General features: G+C 31.0%; 4 protein-coding genes across 8 annotated transcripts; 2 read left to right on the forward strand and 2 right to left on the reverse strand.

The window, feature by feature from the left end:
* Positions 1-1591: 1591 nt before the first annotated feature.
* LOC105258401 lies at positions 1592-6852 on the reverse strand. Of its 4 annotated transcripts, XM_025411758.1 has the most exons (6): positions 6758-6852; positions 6532-6679; positions 2678-2787; positions 2445-2523; positions 2118-2304; positions 1592-1897 (listed from the first exon to the last, which is right to left on the reverse strand). In XM_025411758.1, exons 3-6 carry the CDS (start codon positions 2744-2746, stop codon positions 1696-1698), a joined length of 537 nt encoding a protein of 178 aa, XP_025267543.1. In that variant the 5' UTR covers positions 2747-2787; positions 6532-6679; positions 6758-6852; the 3' UTR covers positions 1592-1695. The 4 variants fall into 4 exon arrangements, with proteins under 4 accessions (XP_025267543.1, XP_011267927.1, XP_011267929.1 ...); XM_011269625.3 differs by having other exon boundaries at positions 6532-6829; XM_011269627.3 differs by lacking the exons at positions 6532-6679; positions 6758-6852 and adding an exon at positions 3137-3248.
* LOC105258400 (dynein intermediate chain 2, ciliary) lies at positions 3498-7927 on the forward strand. The gene is made up of 15 exons (XM_025411757.1): positions 3498-3511; positions 3917-3978; positions 4176-4292; positions 4364-4565; positions 4670-4738; positions 4833-4993; positions 5117-5200; positions 5481-5667; positions 5759-5920; positions 5988-6131; positions 6337-6443; positions 6541-6718; positions 6814-7045; positions 7127-7360; positions 7483-7927. Exons 2-15 carry the CDS (start codon positions 3922-3924, stop codon positions 7658-7660), a joined length of 2112 nt encoding a protein of 703 aa, XP_025267542.1. The 5' UTR covers positions 3498-3511; positions 3917-3921; the 3' UTR covers positions 7661-7927.
* A 190-nt stretch (positions 7928-8117) lies between these two features.
* Positions 8118-11246, reverse strand: LOC105258399 (fukutin-related protein). Its single transcript, XM_011269623.3, has 3 exons — positions 10342-11246; positions 9997-10254; positions 8118-9537 (listed from the first exon to the last, which is right to left on the reverse strand). The coding sequence occupies exons 1-3, from the start codon at positions 10804-10806 to the stop codon at positions 8767-8769; spliced, it is 1494 nt and encodes a 497-aa protein (XP_011267925.1). The 5' UTR covers positions 10807-11246; the 3' UTR covers positions 8118-8766.
* Positions 11247-13264: 2018 nt separating this feature from the next.
* On the forward strand, positions 13265-16797 carry LOC105258403 (N(G),N(G)-dimethylarginine dimethylaminohydrolase 1). 2 transcript variants are annotated; one of them, XM_025411810.1, is made up of 6 exons: positions 13265-13843; positions 14094-14196; positions 14325-14422; positions 15174-15230; positions 15982-16077; positions 16262-16797. In XM_025411810.1, exons 1-6 carry the CDS (start codon positions 13586-13588, stop codon positions 16514-16516), a joined length of 867 nt encoding a protein of 288 aa, XP_025267595.1. In that variant the 5' UTR covers positions 13265-13585; the 3' UTR covers positions 16517-16797. The 2 variants fall into 2 exon arrangements, with proteins under 2 accessions (XP_025267595.1, XP_011267932.1); XM_011269630.3 differs by lacking the exon at positions 15174-15230 and having other exon boundaries at positions 13270-13843; positions 16262-16795.
* Positions 16798-18001: the final 1204 nt, after the last annotated feature.

The raw sequence follows: 18001 nt of genomic DNA on the forward strand, positions 1-18001 counted from the left end.
GGTTGCTTTTTGTCCCAATGTTTATATACAGACCAAGTAATATGTAATGCACTTTTTAAAGCATTTTACATATGTTCATATTTAAAATTTAATTTCGAAGAAAAGACGAAGAGGTCATCTCTCTGTGTTAATAAAAAATTATAATAAACTGGCTAAAATTAAATAAATAAACTGACTAAAATTATAATATACCTGTCTTAGATGTAAAAAGAAATATTATTTTAAGTAGAAAATGAAGTAATGACCTTTATTGAGGATTATTTAATCTATAAGCGATCGTATGTTTTGCAACAAAGGAAATCTTCAATTATTCGAGGATCTTTGTCGAACCCGTAATTTCCTGTGGGTTATACGAATATTCCGCAAGGCCATATCGATATTTAGCAACGCTATTGTCAAAGACCCCCTCATGATCCTCAGAATTGTAGAAAAATATCAGTTACTTATTCATGTTCAACTGTAGTACTTAATTACGGTAATTTTTTTTTCGTCGTGCGCGAAACGTCTTCCTGTATTGCGTTCATTCGATGCGCAAGTCTTCCTAACGCAATTTAATAAAAGTATAACATAGCGAACTTATAATTCCACATTCCATATTATTGGCGATCTTTCAAAATCTAACGTCAATCCTTTATTCTTTTAAATTACGACATTTTATTCAAAGGGAGCAAACTCTTATGAAAGAAAAAAATTAACTATTTCTTATGCAGTTAAAAATCACTAAACAAATATTATTTCCAATTATATTAATGATGTTATAATGTACTATCTAGATACTGTATAAATATTGCATAATTGGTTATTATAAAAAAATCTTTGATATATTCATTATATATAAAATAGAAAATAAAATAATATTGCAAACAAACAAACTTTTGTTGCCTAAAGAAAAAAGAAAATTATAATTAAATATAATAAAATATAATTTTTATTATTTTCTTAATAAACAAGAAAATAAAATACATTTATCTAAAAACAATAACAGCATTAAATATATGAATAATATTCTCTACAAAAAATTTGATGAAATTATTTCATATAGAATTTTAATTAGGTAGAAATAGAGAATAGATTAAATTATTATTTTGATTAATTCAGATTTCAATTCAAATACAAATGTATTTTGATTAATTCAGATTTCAATTCAAATACAAATGTATTTAAGCAATGCAGCGCAAAACTCAACATATACTTGCCGCGATCTCACGCAAAATATATTACAAATGTATTATTACAAATGTTACCGATGGCTTGTAAATGTTGAGAAACGATATTTGAATAATATCTTTAACAATAAATGCTTTGGTTACGAAGAAGGAAGTATTGTTTCCAATAAATCGTTGCATTCATTGAAGCGCTTAATCCTTTTGCCTAGGTATCATTCCACAATTGCACTTCTGTACAAAGTGCTTGATAAATGTTAAATAATAACAGGACTTTTATAAATGAACCAAATTTTATACAGTAGATTAATAAAATAACTTTAAGCATGTTTTCTCTGTAAATAATGTATAATTCAACATAACACAAAATTGTTTAATTTTTTAACATAAAATAAACTTAGAAAAAATATAACTTCATAGAAAACATATCACAAATATATCTGTACTCTCTCTCTTTGTTCAACAACATATTATTACTTAAATAATAATCAGTTTGAATGAATAATCAGTTCAATGGAGATACTATATTATATTACAATATATGGCAATGGCAAGCAAAACATCCACTAGGTACATAAGTTCGCATAAATGGATGTGGTGGCTGCGCTGGATCCAGATTCAAAGAGTCCTCACTTTCATCGCTTAACTCTCCAATGCTAAACGTATCCGTGAGATCTTGTTTGTGCTTTGAAGGATCCTTAGATTTTGCAGGAAAGAGAGTCAGTTCATCCTCACTATAATTGTACATCAAATAGAATGCATTAATTAAATTTTATCACATGTTCTTTACATAAACTCTTTGTATAAACATGCATTTTATATTGTATAATAATCAAACTACATTTATTATATTTTATTAATAGAAAAAAACATATATGACAAAGAATTTTTAAATATAATAATGTATGTCAATATCTGACAATTCTTTGTATACATAATTGTTTAATCTTTTACCTTTCACTTTCACTATGCCAGTATTCGACTAGAGGAAGGTGCTCCTTATTCTTATGCGGTATAGGCAATCTTTGGATTGATATCAATCCAGTAGAACTAGTACTACTTGTATTTTCATTGTCATATTTTGGAAGCTTTATATAATCTGAATTGCGTTGAATTCGTTTTGCCTGTTCAATACGTGTCTCTGCAAAAAATATGATTTATGCAAATAATATAATTATAAACTAACAAAGCTAACTAAAAATTTATATAGATTATATTAATTACTACAAGCAATCTTGCAAAATATGTAGAAATAGATATAGTTTCCAAAAAAATAGATACCAAGTTTCTTTTGCAACTGTTTGGTTGTATTCCGTTGTGAAGCTTGCGTGTGGTTACTGCTGCAACTGCTATCACTACCCTGTAAGATATTATATTATATTATAAAATATTTTTGTATATCATTAAACTTTCTCTCATATATATTATTATTTATATATAAATATTACAATTATATATCCTTTATGATACAAAACCAATAACGAGTCAATATGTTTATCATGGTAAACATTTACCAAAAAGAGTCTTTCATCTTCCACATGGTTAACAGTTTTAGGATCACTATCAATTCCACTATCTTCCATACTTTAAGGCATTTATAAAGAAGTTTGGCTTTTTAACTCATCTAAAATAGAAAAAAACCTTGGCATTAATATTTTTACCTTTTCACTAACTAAATATGAAAAGATTGCATAAAAATTGATACACATGTAGACATATATTGCAATATTAATAACACTATTATAATTTTAATAAATCTTAATATTTAAATGTCAATATAGAGGTTGTGTAAATGTATCAATACTTATTCACACAGAATTTCATACATATTACTTTGGAATTTGCAAAATCTAATAATACATATCATTTGTTAATATAAAAATTGGGTAGAATAATACATTTTATATATTTCAGCTAATAATATTTGCACGATTCTATACAATAATTGCCCTGCAACTTGTTGGAATGCTCACATTACCATGGCATAGTCCATTATTGATTTTTTCCATGCTAAATATCCACAAAAATATAACCGTATTTGTCTCGACAGTATATAAAAGAAAAACAGTGACGAAAATATCATGTCAAAAAAGATAACACAAATTTCAAACATTTTATACATTTTGACAATTCTATAAATCACAAGTGTGATTTTTATATATATCTATTCTTATGTAATTTTTATATAATAGAATAAAAATATTAAATAAACTGTAAAATAATTGTAAATTTATTTATATTTTTATTGAAATAAAGATTGTATATTTAAATATTAAAATGTGGAAAAATTACTTCAAACTAATATCATAGATTGACATGACATCAAACATCAAACATCAAACTCAAACGTATCCTAGGAAACCGTAACAGACTTTTCAGTATTAAATGATACATAAGTGAAAGATGTTTAGATTTTTTATTTGTTACCCTTTATATATACGTTATTATATTCTCTCTCTCTCTCTCTCTATTTTTACAAATCATTGAAGGATAATATTGTTAAACTATAAAATAGTTTTGATTATCAAATCATTGTGCACATTGCAAGATTAAGTTTTCTCTAATTATTGAATAATAAGTCATACAGCATAGATGTCAAAGAGAATATATATATATATATATATATATATATATATATATATATATCAAATATAATATTTTATTAATAACAATATATAAAGGAGTGATTTAGTATCAACTTATTCGTTAAACTGTTGCATAATTGCATTGATATAATTTGATTAATATAAAAGAAACAATGGCACCAACAATACCAAAAAAGATATCTTCCAAATTATCGGAGATAAGTAAAGAAGTACATATCATTTGTCATTATAATAATGTTAATTAAAGATAAATTAATTAAAGATAAATCTCATATTCTATTAGAATAAGATTACATTATATACATATATATATATATATATATATATATATATATATATAATTATCTAAAAAATAATTTAATAAAGTAATTAAATTAATAAAAAGTAACATTTGATAATTTTGCAGCATATAAGTTTAGCAAGAAGTCATATATCGCGACAGGATTTGGGTGCTGGTGATATGGATTGGATGCGAGGAAAGATTTTACTAAGACCAGATGATCAATTGCAATTAACAGAAGCTGTATGTTTGATTCTTGAATACTTATTTCTTTTAAATATTATTGAATAGTTCTATATCTGTATGTAATTTAGGAATTACAAGAGGAATTCGCCAAAGTATTAACTATACAAAATACGAGGGTTCCAGACTCCTTAGTTGAATGGTCATGGAAATTACGTGAATTTATAAGATTACCTCCTCCACCGCATTTAGTAACTTTACTGAATGTAACTGGCACTATACTACATAAAGACTCTGAAGAGGCCAAAATGCAATTGGCAGGAGGTGTTATTGGTAAGACCTTACATTTACTATAATAAAATTACCTTACATTTACTATAATATAATAAAATTAATATACTAAATAAAATAATCTTATTATATTGCTGATGATCAAGAGGAAGCAACAGAAGAAAAACTAAAGTATGATGAAGCTAAAGAAGAAGAATATGAAGATGAAGAAGAAGGTAGGCACACAAAAAATATAATTACACAGTTACTTAATAAATTACATGTGACTCTCGTGTATTTTTTAAATATATATATATTACACAAGAACAGCAGAGGAGGTAGATAAAACAGTAGAAGCACTAGCCGAAGCTGAATTGGAAGCTGAGTTAGAACCTGAGGAAGATGAAATAGAAAAAGCAAAGCCTAAGAAAATACCTAATCAATTTAATTTCTGCGAGAGGGCAGCGTTGACATATGATAATCCTATGAGGGTATGTATAGTCCTATTTGTACAAAAAAGCATGTAGAAATGTAGAGATATTATAAATTTTGTTTTTCTGGAAAGAAAAAATATTAGAAATAATATGTATAAAATAAAATCAAATATTTTACAGGACATAAATACACAAACTATACCTCCACCTACTGCAACCTTCAATGCTAGTGTCTTTCAATGGACCATCTTTGACGAGTATCAGGTACAAATATTTCCACCTCTTGATTAAATATAAATTATTTTATATTCGGTGGAATACACATAATATAAATATATATGGAATATAAATATAAATATAAATATATATGGAATATACATAATATAAATACTTTTATATTATATTACTTCATATATAAATCAAATATATAATGAACAAAGAAAGTAACACTATCAAAAATAACAGAAAGTAAAAGTATTTTAGTCTGAAACATATAAATAAAAATATTATACATAAATTTCGATATTCTCATTATTGTTGATAGGAAGATTATGCTCAACAACAACGCGAGAAAGAAAAGGAGAAAAGAGCGCCATTGATGCAACCAAAGAAAGAGGATGTGAAGAAAAAAGCTCAAATAGAATCTTTAGCAATGACAAACAGAATGCTACAAGCAGCAAAGACATTGGAACGAATGGTGAATCAAAATATTTTCGATGACATATCTCAAGGTGAGTGCTCTTTTGCAATTCCTTCAATGAAGTTTTATATAGTGATATTTCAAAATACATATTTTTTCCTTTCTCTTCAATTATTATTTAGATTATAGATATTGGGACGATCCAAGCGATGAATTTAAAGACGGTGAAGGCTCTTTATTACCTCTATGGAAATTTTCATACGAAAAAACTAAAAAACACGATATCACGGACATGTGCTTCAATAGCAGATATTATGATCTCTTTGCAGTCGCTTTTGGAACACGTTAGTAAAATATATATTGTTATTCGTATTTTCCTCAATAGATTGTAAATAAAAACTTATATTCCAGTGTCATTTAATAGTCCAATAACAAATGGTACGGTGTGCTTATTCAGTTTGAAGAATCCATCATATCCAGAATGGATTTGTTCAACAGAAGCTCCCGTGATGTGCCTAGACTTCAATGACCAACATCCATATCTTTTAGTTATTGGTGTGTAATATAATAATATCATGTATCAAACATTTATTTTACCTATATAGAATCACATATTTATTAAATGATATAAATTATTCCCCTGAAAATTTTTTTTCAACAAGATATTTGAGTGAAATCAAATTTGCAATCTGCAAATTGTAATATTATTGTAATATTGTATTATTATACATATGCTAATATATTAATTAATAATATTAAGGTACCATGGACGGAGCAGTAGCAGTTTATAACATAATGTTACCACCGTCCATGCCACAATACAAGAGTAGCGATGTTGTACAGAAGCATGGAGGATTAGTATGGGAGGTCTGTTGAATCTTCTGATTCCAACATTTCAACACACAATTGAGGAATATTTTTGAGAAATCTTTAAATTAAAAAAAATTATACTAACTCTATTTAGATTCGCTGGGCGCCGGATACAGAAGAGGGAAACCTGGCGTTCTTCAGCGTCAGTATAGATGGTAAAATAAATCACTGGGTGTTAAACCAGAACGATCTTGGGCTCACTACCATTATGACGTTATTCCTGGACCGGCCGCCTATACCGGGACCAGACGGCACGATGATTACGCTCAAAGGTAATGGAAATAACAATAAAATAAAAATAATAATAAAACCTAAGAATAAGATCTTGTCAAATGTGATGTGTAATTATACGGTTGTTTGAATTCAGGATGCGGAACGTGCATTGCATTTCATCCCGCCGATAAGAATGTTTTCCTGGTAGGCACAGAGGAAGGTACCATGTACAAGTGCAATACGGCGTATAGCAGTATTTACATGAGGACGTATCACGAGGCGCACACTATGCCAGTGTATCGAATAGTCTTCAACAAATTCAACTCCAGCATTTTCGCTAGCTGCTCGGGCGATTGGCGAATCAAAATCTGGGAAGATGAAAGACCGTAAGTTAAATCTTCAACATCCGCATACAAATTTAATTATGGTGATACGTTACATTATATAATGTGTGTATGTATACATAGAGAACCTTTATTCATGTTTGATCTGGGTGTTCCTATTGGAGATGTTCAATGGGCGCCGTACAGCTCGACAGTGCTCGCTTGTGTATCAAACGATGGCAAAATTACGGTGTTCGATTTAAATGTTAACAAGTACAGACCAATCTGCAGTCAACAAATTGTCAGTAAACGAAAGAATAAATTGACCCGATTAGCTTTTAATAACGCGTTGCCGTTTATAATAGTCGGCGATGATAAGTAAGTGATACCTGTCAATTTTTGCATATTATCTATTTAAATTAATTTATTTTTATTTAACGGATATATATTTTATATATAATTTATAAAAGTTTGTTTATATTTAATATCTAATTTTTCAGAGGTACTGTGAATACACTGAAACTATCTCCAAATTTACGGATAAAAGTGAAACCAACAAAGAAGCAATTACATTTGTCACAAACAGAGTTGGAATCGATGAAATTGGAAAAATTGCTCAGTTTTGTACGAGAACCTCCAATATTGACTCCACCTAAAGATATAAGAACAGTCACCTAAAACTGATATGCCAAACATATAAACAGATTATAACTTTTTATAAATAACAGTACTTTATTAATATTTGCTATAACAGACGGATACACATATACATATCTATATTTTTACAAATAAATTGGCACTAATTATGCAATAGATGTCAAATAGTTTTTAAAGTAGTTTACTTGTAGTAGTTACTTGAATTTATTGCATGAAAATATTATAATAATAAAACAATTTCTCCCAGTCACTGACCTAATACAATAACAGTAAATAAATTAATTTGAATTAAATAATCTAAATAAAATATTATTTTACAATTTCCTGAATTTAATGTAACATAATTTTTATTTTTAATATTTTTCCTTATATCTTCTTAAAATTACGATTTTGATTGAGCAGAACTGGAACAATTGAATTTCTACTATATAAATATATTTACGAAATATTTCTGATCTTGTAGAACTTTTCAAGATATATTAAAAAATGTCTTCCTAATCGAATAAAATATTTTTAAAATATCATGCGATTCTAAATCTGTTTAAAATCGTTAATATTAAATATTTATAAATCTTTCTCTTTCTCTCTCTCTTTCTAGAATGGACTACATATGGCATCTACTGATGAATCAATAGTAAAGCTAGTTAAAAGTTAATATTTATATGGAATGTATTGAAAAATGTATCACATCTATATCGATAAGATCTAATCAAAAATACTAATTTATTTGGCACAATATTAACAGGTCAATTCATGCAAGAAGAAAGCTTGTGAATTTCACTATTCTAAGCTGAATTATTCAGAAATCTAGAGATAACAATTATTTGTCATTATTCCTTATTGAAATAGAGTCCGAATAAGGCAAATAGAAATGCATTTATGAAACAACATTCCCTTAAAAGGGAGACATTGCAAAAATGTCGAATTGCAATTTTTATTCAGATCTTAATATCTTCATGCATAAATAGTTCCTAGTATCATTAGATACATGCATAATCGATATTATCAATTCGATAGCAACAATAAATGCGACTTAGCCGCAACAAGTACCAATTTCATGATAAAGTGAGACAACAAATATTGCCATAAACTACCGCGAATAATTCGCGCAGTTATTCGAAAACGGATTAATTAAAAACAAATTTACCAGGTAATTCCGGATTCTCTATCACACCTTTGAAATACTTAAGCTCTAAAAAGTCCCTAATATTATTTGGGCATGGCACTTGTCTACCGGCAAACTCGATGCTCGACATCGGATGGAGAAAATGCTCCGGGAAGTCCCGGTTCTTCAGGAACCACGCGTCCTTAGTCATGGATCCATTGCGCGCATAAAACGGCAACAGGTTCACGTGCAAACGATTAATCCTGGAGTACTGTACCTTGAAGAACTCGCCCTCCGTCGCCTTCTCCCAGATGAAACCATCATCGTCGACAACCGGTTTACTCCTGGCTCTGACTAACCACGGTGATCTCGCTAAATCGTCGCGGTTCAATCCGATTTGTACTTCATGATCCCATGGTAAAATATCACCGTGTCTCATTCCTCCCAACAGCGATTGACCCTCCAACCAGAATCGTATGCCGACTTCTTCCAATTTGTCGATAACGTGATGGGCGACTTTTCTCAGTCCAGCCAAACAACAAGGCGGCGTATATCGATGTAGATGGAGGTACGACGGTACGCCGTTTATTACAGAACCAAAGCACCTCGCAGTTTCGCGTGAACAACCATACCACTCCATGGAACCGGAAGTTCTTGTGATTTTCTTTATCCCCAATTTCTCAAACATCAATCGCTCCCGTGTACGATACAACTGCTGCACTTTAGATTGTGCTTGTTGGTTTCTATATAACGGTTTTCCCTCGTTGAAGTGATAACTTTTCAATATATGTACCTAATAACATGTATCATATCATTATAAGTATTTGATTATTCACAGTAAATACTTATGCTAAAATAAAATAAAAGAGTTTTTCCCTAGTAGAAAAATATTAAAAAAAATATTAACATTCTTTTGCATTTTTATAAAGAAAGTACAACATAATGTACAAAAAATATTTACATAATTAAAATAGTTTTTAAACATAAATTTGTATATTAATAATATTAATATGTATTGATAATTATTGATAAGAACAAGATAAAAAAATAATATGTTCACAAAATAATCACAAAATGTATATAAATCATAGATATAAATGTCTGTATTTCAACTTTGATACATAAATTCAATTAGATATAAATAAAACCATGACAATGTCATGTATAAGTAAATTAATGAATTTGTCATTAAAAAAATAAAGCAAATAAACAATAAATAATTATTTTAAATTAATAAAAACAGATTGCATACCTTTACACCAATAGCTGCCATCTGGATATACAAAGCGTCTGTGAAGGGTAACAAAAATGGATCCGATAATCTCCTTAAAATTTTTGTTTCAAGCACAGTTACATGCTTGCCCATTACACTATCACATTCTGTCCCTGTAATCCGTGTTATTTTCAAACTCCATTCTTTCACCCTTAAATCTAATTCAAGACAATTCAAGGCAATCTTCCCTACTGGTACAATAACTACTCCTAAATTTGACACTTGCGAGACAGTTTCCTGCAAAATATGCATAAAAAAAAATGAATTATACTTTCTACCTTAAAATATTCCTCTAAATGTATCATAATAAATATATATATATACCTGTATGACTTGCTTGGTCGAGAATCTTGTTGCATCAGGCAGAAACAGGACAAACTTGGTGCGTATATAGAAGAGAGGATTTCTCTCGTCGAAGGATTTATTGAACTCAGGCCGTAAACTGATCAGTTTGACATTCTTCATACTCTCATTGGCAAAGTCTAACTCCAGTGGTGGATATGGTACTTCATCGCAAACTATTAGGACGGGTATCTCAGGGAAGGAATTCAAAACTGACTCCACCATGGACGCTACATCGTTTTCAAAATTCTCGAATTGCCTGATGACAATAGTGACAAGGCGGGCTAAACGTCGATGAAGCTTCTGCGGGGGTTCGTTCGTCCCGACATTCGGCGTCAATAGACCCAGGGTGTTTTGCGCCGCAAAAAGCCGCCATATCCTATGCCAGACGATGATGTTGCCCAACAACGCGAGCACCAGAACCGCCCTAACAAATCTGAGGCGCATTATTATTATGGCATGCTCATCTTATGTCATCAGCTGGTATCTACATCACTCCGGTGTCGAGCTTCCGCGAGCGTCTGACAGTTCGAGTTATTTTTGTCATGCTGAGACGCGATTCCCAATTGAACTTACGCGAAGGTCATTTTGTTTAACCCAGTAAAATTGCGGTTACAAGGTTAACAAGTTCTTAAACGAAGCTTTATTTCTCGGTGCAGGTAGACGCCTATGAAGCGTTTCGATCGATCTTATAGGTTAGGTACCAACTTGGTTAGTTTAATTAAATTTAATTTGTCCTTTTTTCTCATCCTGCACACTGTAATAACGTTTAACATACTTTATATACGTTAATTGTAACCAGTCGTTTTTTAACAGATATATTTAATGAACTGTTACTTAATTTGGAATAGATTGTAATAGTATTTTTTTAAAAATGCAAAATTAATTAGGTTAGATGTCAGTCGAAAGTTTTTTTAATTAAAAATGTGATTAGACGTAATTAAAGAATATTTATAGATTAAACGCATCCCGAATGCAAATTAACGTAATTGCGCTTTATTGGAAAAAGCAATCCTTGACCTCCTTTTGTGTATTGAATACCGGCATTTGTACGCTTAAGGTGCAATTTCATTGACGCTAGAAACCAGCGACAAATTAAAATCACTAGACTTTCTCTAGATTTGGCGTCAATAAAATAAAATTCAAACAGTTTCAACTTTTTCAGTGTGTAAAGGTGCAATTTCATTGACGCTAAAAAGTAGCGTCAACCATTGGTTGAACAAAGAAGCAACTACTTAATTCTTTGTTCAACCAATGGTTGACGCTAATTTTTAGCGTCAATGAAATTGCACCTTAAAGCGGCCTTTTCATTGACGCTACTTTTTAGCGTCAATGAAATTGCACCTTAACAGTTGGCAGCCCTACGAGATAGGCTGTGCAGCATATAACTGCGCGTATATAAAATAAATTTGAAATCGCTTCTAGCTAACAATCTTCACGCGATCGACTTTATTTGAATTGCACGACACCGCATCGAATTATGATGCGGCGCCGATTTGTTCGAACGTAATTCGGGACATCGCGATGCTGTATAAGCGTCGAATGAGCACGAATTGTCACGCAAATATGATAAATCACATCTACTCACCGTTCACCGGCTGTTCCACAGGCCGCTCCACTCGCTCGCCTCGGGACATCCCATTCCGATCTTGATGCACACGATATCATCAACGCGAACGCGCGACACTTTATTCGGCACTCCCGATATTCGCTCGCATCCGATAATCATCATCAAGGGCGCAAATAATGCGACGCAACTTCGCTCCATCTTCGCGATGACGCCATCACTGAATGTCGTCAAAAATCGCTGTCGCGCGTTTCCATCGACACACTATAAAAGTCGCGCGATCATTCTTCAACACTTTCGACGCTCGTTCACTCGCGATATTCGTTTAAAAACGGTTAAAAGACACGAAAAATGCGGACGTACGACGATCCGTGTAACTGCGTATGACTCCAAGTCACGTATGACGCGTATGACGTAGCTATGACGCGTATGACGTAGCAGTCACGCGCCAACATGGCGGCCGAACCAGTGCGCACTGGTTTGGCCGCCATGTTGGCACGTGACGTCACACGCGTCATACGTGACTCGGAGTCATACGCAGTTACACGGATCGTCGTACGTCCGCATTTTTCGTGTCTTTTAACCGTTTTTAAACGAATATCGCGAGTGAAAGAGCGTCGAAAGTATCCAAGGATGATCGCGCGACTTTTATAGTGTGTCGATGGAAACGCGCGACAGCGATTTTTGACGACATTCAGTGATGGCGTCATCGCGAAGATGGAGCGAAGTTGCGTCGCGTTATTTGCGCCCTTGATGATGATTATCGGATGCGAGCGAATATCGGGAGTGCCGAATAAAGTGTCGCGCGTTCGCGTTGATGATATCGTGTGCATCAAGATCGGAATGGGATGTCCCGAGGCGAGCGAGTGGAGCGGCCTGTGGAACAGCCGGTGAACGGTGAGTAGATGTGATTTATCATATTTGCGTGACAATTCGTGCTCATTCGACGCTTATATAGCATCGCGATGTCCCGAATTACGTTCGAACAAATCGGCGCCGCATCATAATTCGATGCGATGCCGTGCAATTCAAATAAAGTCGATCGCGTGAAGATGGTTAGGCTAGAAGCGATTTCAAATTTATTTTATATACGCGCAGTGCTGCACAGCCTATCTCGTAGGGCTGCCAACTGTTAAGGTGCAATTTCATTGACGCTAAAAAGTAGCGTCAATGAAAAGGCCGCTTTACACACTGAAAAAGTTGAAACTGTTTGAACTTTATTTTATTGACGCCATATCTAGAGAAAGTCTAGTGATTTTAATTTGCCGCTGGTTTCTAGCGTCAATGAAATTGCACCTTTACGTCTAGTGATTTTACATATCAAGTGACATGACGTTCCCTTGTCTCATACACCATAGACGTAATATGTATATAGACTGGTATATCGATCAGATCGAATTAGCACGAAAGGGATAAAGATTTCTTTATCCTGATTGGTCAATTCAACGCTACTTATCCCAGCTGTCATCCCACGAGCAGTATTTCCGAATGCTGTCTAAACTTCAATTTCCTAGCCACGCCTCTCAGAATCCCCAGGGGGTCGCGATTCGCGATTGCCAGGCCTGATCACTGCCGTCATTTCGCGTCAAACGTCAAACTTTAGCCGTGCGTCGCTTCTCCGCGCGTTTTTTCGGCAAGAATAGTACATCTGTCACGAGGATGCCGCTGCACCGGTACACGCACGCGATCCTGTGCAGAATCCCGTTATCGCTACGCACACGGGGCGAGGTGACATTGGACGAGGCTAGGACGCAGCATCTGGCCCTGGCGCAGCTCCTGCGCGAGCTCGACATCGACGTCGTCGAGATGCCGCCTGATGAGAACTCGCCGCTCTGCGTCTTCGTCGAGGACATCGCCGTTGTCTGCAACGGCATTGCCTTGATCGCGCGGCCAAGCGAGCCCTCGCGTCTCAAGGAGGTATTTAATCATTTAGATCCTCTTGGACCCTTTTATTAAGATTCGAATTGGAATTTCATTGATAATTGGAAGATTATTAATCTTAATGTATAATTATGAATGTTGCACAAAAAAACCTGTTAAAATATAAATATAATTCTCCTGTTGTGTTGTTAATAATAATGATATTAATAGTGATATATTTTGAATTAAAGTTGACTTAATTATTGTTCCTGTCTGAATTGTAGCTATTTTTATATCCTTTCCTCAGCTTGACATCATCAGAGCTGTTTTGAAGAAAGAATTAGAGATACCGCTCATAGAAATAAGTGATAAGAATGCTCGCTTGGATGGAGGAGATGTCCTTTTTACTGGTAAATTCTCTACTTTATATTAAATATATATTATATTATATAAATACTTGTACTTGATTTATAAATATCAAAAACATTTTAAAATTTCTAATTTGTTAATGTATAAATAAATCTCTTAAATCTTGCAGGTAGAGAATTTTTTGTTGGACTCTCTCACTTTACAAATGAAGCGGGAGCACGAGCAGTCGCTGCAGCATTTCCAGAATATCCATGTGTACCTATTAAGGTCAGTAAAACAATTTTCAATCTTGTAAAATCTTATAAATTAATATTTATATTACATGATATTTAAAAACTTAATCTACTGTTTCATTTATAATTAAAACAATTTTTTCTATAATTTATTAAATTGCATGAATCAATATATCATTAAATTATGTGAATGAGTTATTATTAGAGTCATAATATATACTCAATGTGTATATAACTTTGTGTACAAAGATGACTAATTTGAATGTGCATCACATGTAAAATATTGAAACAAGAGAGATTTTTTCTGTTACACTTTTACATACAGTATTACTTTACAAGATTCAAACTTACATTTAATATTACTTTATAATATAATGTCTATGTCTATTTTTTTAAAGCATTTATATCGTGTATCTTAGTTATATTATATACACATACACACACACACACACACACACATATATATAGAATTTCATAATTAATAAACTGCTGTAAAAATCAAATCAGTATTAAAATACAATTATTATATGTACTATATCAACTTTTTTGAAATATTCTATATATATCATAATATGTATAGATGCATGTTCTATTAGTAATAACAATTTTATGTCTTTTTATATATATCTTTTCATATTATGATTTATTTATAAAATAACATGTGTCTTTTAGACATATTATTTATAGAATAATATGTATAATAATATGTGCCTTTTAGACTTGCTTTGAATCTTGATAGATAAAATATCATATTCACTCACCTACTTTTTTAATGTTCATTTAAGGTGGGTGATGGTGGTGAAGAGGTGATAGTGGAAAATCTTACTTCAGCTCCTCTTCAGGTTTGGGTGCACTAAACTGTGACTCTCTCGTAATATTTTATTAATTATAAAAAAGAAAAAGAAAAGAAAGTAAATGATTTCACAAGCTATAAATGCAAACTTGCACTTATTTTGAAGAATATTCTTTTTGCATAAAATTATTTCAGAATTTTATAAATTGCTTTGGGAATAACAGATTATGCAGATTTTAGCTAAGCACTTGAGCTGTGCACTTAAACAATATCGCAAAACTTATTCACTCACCTTAGCATGCATACAATTTATTTAAGTTTAAATAAAATATTTAAGAGTATTTTTCATTTTGTTTCAATCATAGTACAAATGTTATGTAATCGAGTATAAGTCTAGTGTATGCAATTTTTAAATAAATTTGTATTTTTTATTACACAAAACACTATGCATAATTAGTTGACATAAGAATCATTGGGCTATAATAATAATTGGACTATAATGATACATTTAAAAAATCATGTTATGATATACATAATTTTATACATATAAAATATTTAGAAAAATCATAATAAAAAAATATTGAAAAACAAGAAAAAAATTTGATTCATGAGATTACAATTATTGTTTATAAAATTAAATATAATAATTTTCAGTTTATTCAAATGATATTGACAATGCTTAAGAATATATGATATGTGAAATATAGTAAAATGATTATGCAGTGTATTGGAATAGTTTAATAATAATTATCTTCCATTATAATTTTTGAGATAATAACTCATAATGATCTTCTGCTTAGGTAGCTGAATCCAAACGTTTGAAATCACTGGTTACAATGGCTGGTCCAGATGTTATATGTGTAGGAGCTGGAAAGGAATCTCAAGAAGTTCTCAAGGTTGATCTTTATATATTATAATGTAAAATATTAGTAAATTATTTTGCAAAGGGCATTGTTCCAAAACTTTTAAATTCATATAACAAATATTATATTCCTTCTACAAATTTGGATCAAAGTCCTTTCTAAAGTTAGTGGTTCCATGTATAAAAAAATTACGATTCTTATCTCTGATTTAAAATAGAGAATCGAACGGGAGGCAACATACAGTTATCAAACATTGACTGTGCCCGAGGACGTAGCCGCCAATGTGCTTTATGTGAACGGCACGCTCATTCACCGATCGGAGGACGAGATTCCACAATCGAGTAAAGTCTTCGCCGAGAAGGTAGAGTTCCCGACTAGATCACTGCGTTTATCCGAATTGGCAAAGGTTAGTTCCGGATTGTCCTCCTGTTGTTTACTGGTGCGCAGACCTCGACATATTCGTAGCATTTAAATGGAAACAGAAAATCAGATCTGTTCCGCGATTCCTAATCGCAAGTTATATACATCGCCAGTGTTATCCATGGACATGAAACGTAAAACTAAATTCTTTTTTCTTATCGAGTCCATGGAAGAAAAATACGATGCAATGCATGACATGACAATGACGAAACGTCATTCCAACATTCTGATAAGTATTTTTTAACTAATTTAAAGAGTTATTGTATTATTTTTAATATTTCTTACGAGAGAAAGAGAAATTTAGTATTTGAAAAGATTAATATATACACATATACACACACATATATATACATAATTTTTATATATGTAGAGAGTAGAAATGTAATATATATTCGAATTTTATATTAAGTTATATTTTATATGCTTTTTGCAAAGAAACTCTCTACACTTGCCATTTATTTAAGCTTTTCGTTTTTTATAGTTTTTATTTTTAAATGCAATATATATATGTGTATATCTATTATATATATATATATATATATATATATATATATATATATATATAATATAATATATATAATAGATCTTTATTTAGATTTCCTAGATTTTTGTTCTATTTATTGTATTATTTTGTGCAGCTTTTTTTTCTATGATATCTTAAAAAATATAATATATTTACATTTCATAGTCCTTGATATGAATACATTGATATGGCACACATACCATAATATGGCACAAATCCAATTTTATATATATAGAAGTGAGGAGTTGGAATATTGATTATTATAGCACAGAATTGAATTGAAATAATAAATTATTTGTAATATGAAAAATTTAGAAAAGATATTGTATAAATTATCAGTATTCTGACTCCTGCAACACATCTGCAACTAGTCTGAAACGTGTTCACATTAAAACATTCAAATAAATATATATCTATCACCTAATTAATAATTGTATCGCAAAGTTATCGATATGTAAAAGCATGATAGTTGTTACAGTGGAATCATGTTATATATCAAAGTTACATAATTAAAAGTTTAAGCACAGAAATCAATATATAAAATTTCTGTTTAAAATTTAACAGAACACATTTGAGATACTGCGCAATCATCATATATATTTGAATCATCCTTAAATCATCATACTGGATTATAATTAAAAAAATATGAAATATTTGGTATGACAAGTTATAGCATTTTATACAACAATAACGAGATTAATAATTATAATCTTGCATATGTAATGCTTTTACTTATGTATATTTGCTCTGTATTTAATGAAAAGAAATATTGGCATTTATTTTTTATATTATTTTTCTTGATAGAAAATGCTTTTATAAGATTATAAGGTTATAAAACAACACATACAAAAATAGGCACATCTTTTAATTCAGTCAATTGTAAGGTATTTACAAAATTTCTATAGTTTATACTCTATATTATATATAAATATTGTTAAACACTTATAAGTTCACATACATTTTATATATACAGGGATATAAACTTTTGACATTGTAAGGTATTTATAGAATCTC

The sequence above is a fragment of the Camponotus floridanus genome, unplaced genomic scaffold (genome assembly GCF_003227725.1).
Source record: "Camponotus floridanus strain SB8 unplaced genomic scaffold, Cflo_v7.5 scaffold43, whole genome shotgun sequence".
Classification (NCBI taxonomy): domain Eukaryota; kingdom Metazoa; phylum Arthropoda; class Insecta; order Hymenoptera; family Formicidae; genus Camponotus; species Camponotus floridanus.

Coding starts and splice junctions, on each gene's coding strand:
- LOC105258403 (XM_025411810.1), top strand. CDS start 13,586: ATGCCGCTGCACCGGTACACGCACGCGATCCTGTGCAGAATCCCGTTA. Junction 14,197..14,324: donor AGGAGATGTCCTTTTTACTG/GTAAATTCTCTA, acceptor TAAATCTTGCAG/GTAGAGAATTTTTTGTTGGA. Junction 14,423..15,173: donor ATCCATGTGTACCTATTAAG/GTCAGTAAAACA, acceptor TGTTCATTTAAG/GTGGGTGATGGTGGTGAAGA.
- LOC105258400 (XM_025411757.1), top strand. CDS start 3,922: ATGGCACCAACAATACCAAAAAAGATATCTTCCAAATTATCGGAGATA. Junction 6,132..6,336: donor TCCATATCTTTTAGTTATTG/GTGTGTAATATA, acceptor AATAATATTAAG/GTACCATGGACGGAGCAGTA. Junction 7,361..7,482: donor ATAATAGTCGGCGATGATAA/GTAAGTGATACC, acceptor CTAATTTTTCAG/AGGTACTGTGAATACACTGA.
- LOC105258399 (XM_011269623.3), bottom strand. CDS start 10,806: ATGCGCCTCAGATTTGTTAGGGCGGTTCTGGTGCTCGCGTTGTTGGGC. Junction 10,255..10,341: donor CGACCAAGCAAGTCATACAG/GTATATATATAT, acceptor CATATTTTGCAG/GAAACTGTCTCGCAAGTGTC. Junction 9,538..9,996: donor TGGCAGCTATTGGTGTAAAG/GTATGCAATCTG, acceptor ACATGTTATTAG/GTACATATATTGAAAAGTTA.
- LOC105258401 (XM_025411758.1), bottom strand. CDS start 2,746: ATGGAAGATAGTGGAATTGATAGTGATCCTAAAACTGTTAACCATGTG. Junction 2,524..2,677: donor AAGATGAAAGACTCTTTTTG/GTAAATGTTTAC, acceptor AATATCTTACAG/GGTAGTGATAGCAGTTGCAG. Junction 1,898..2,117: donor TGGCATAGTGAAAGTGAAAG/GTAAAAGATTAA, acceptor GTACAATTATAG/TGAGGATGAACTGACTCTCT.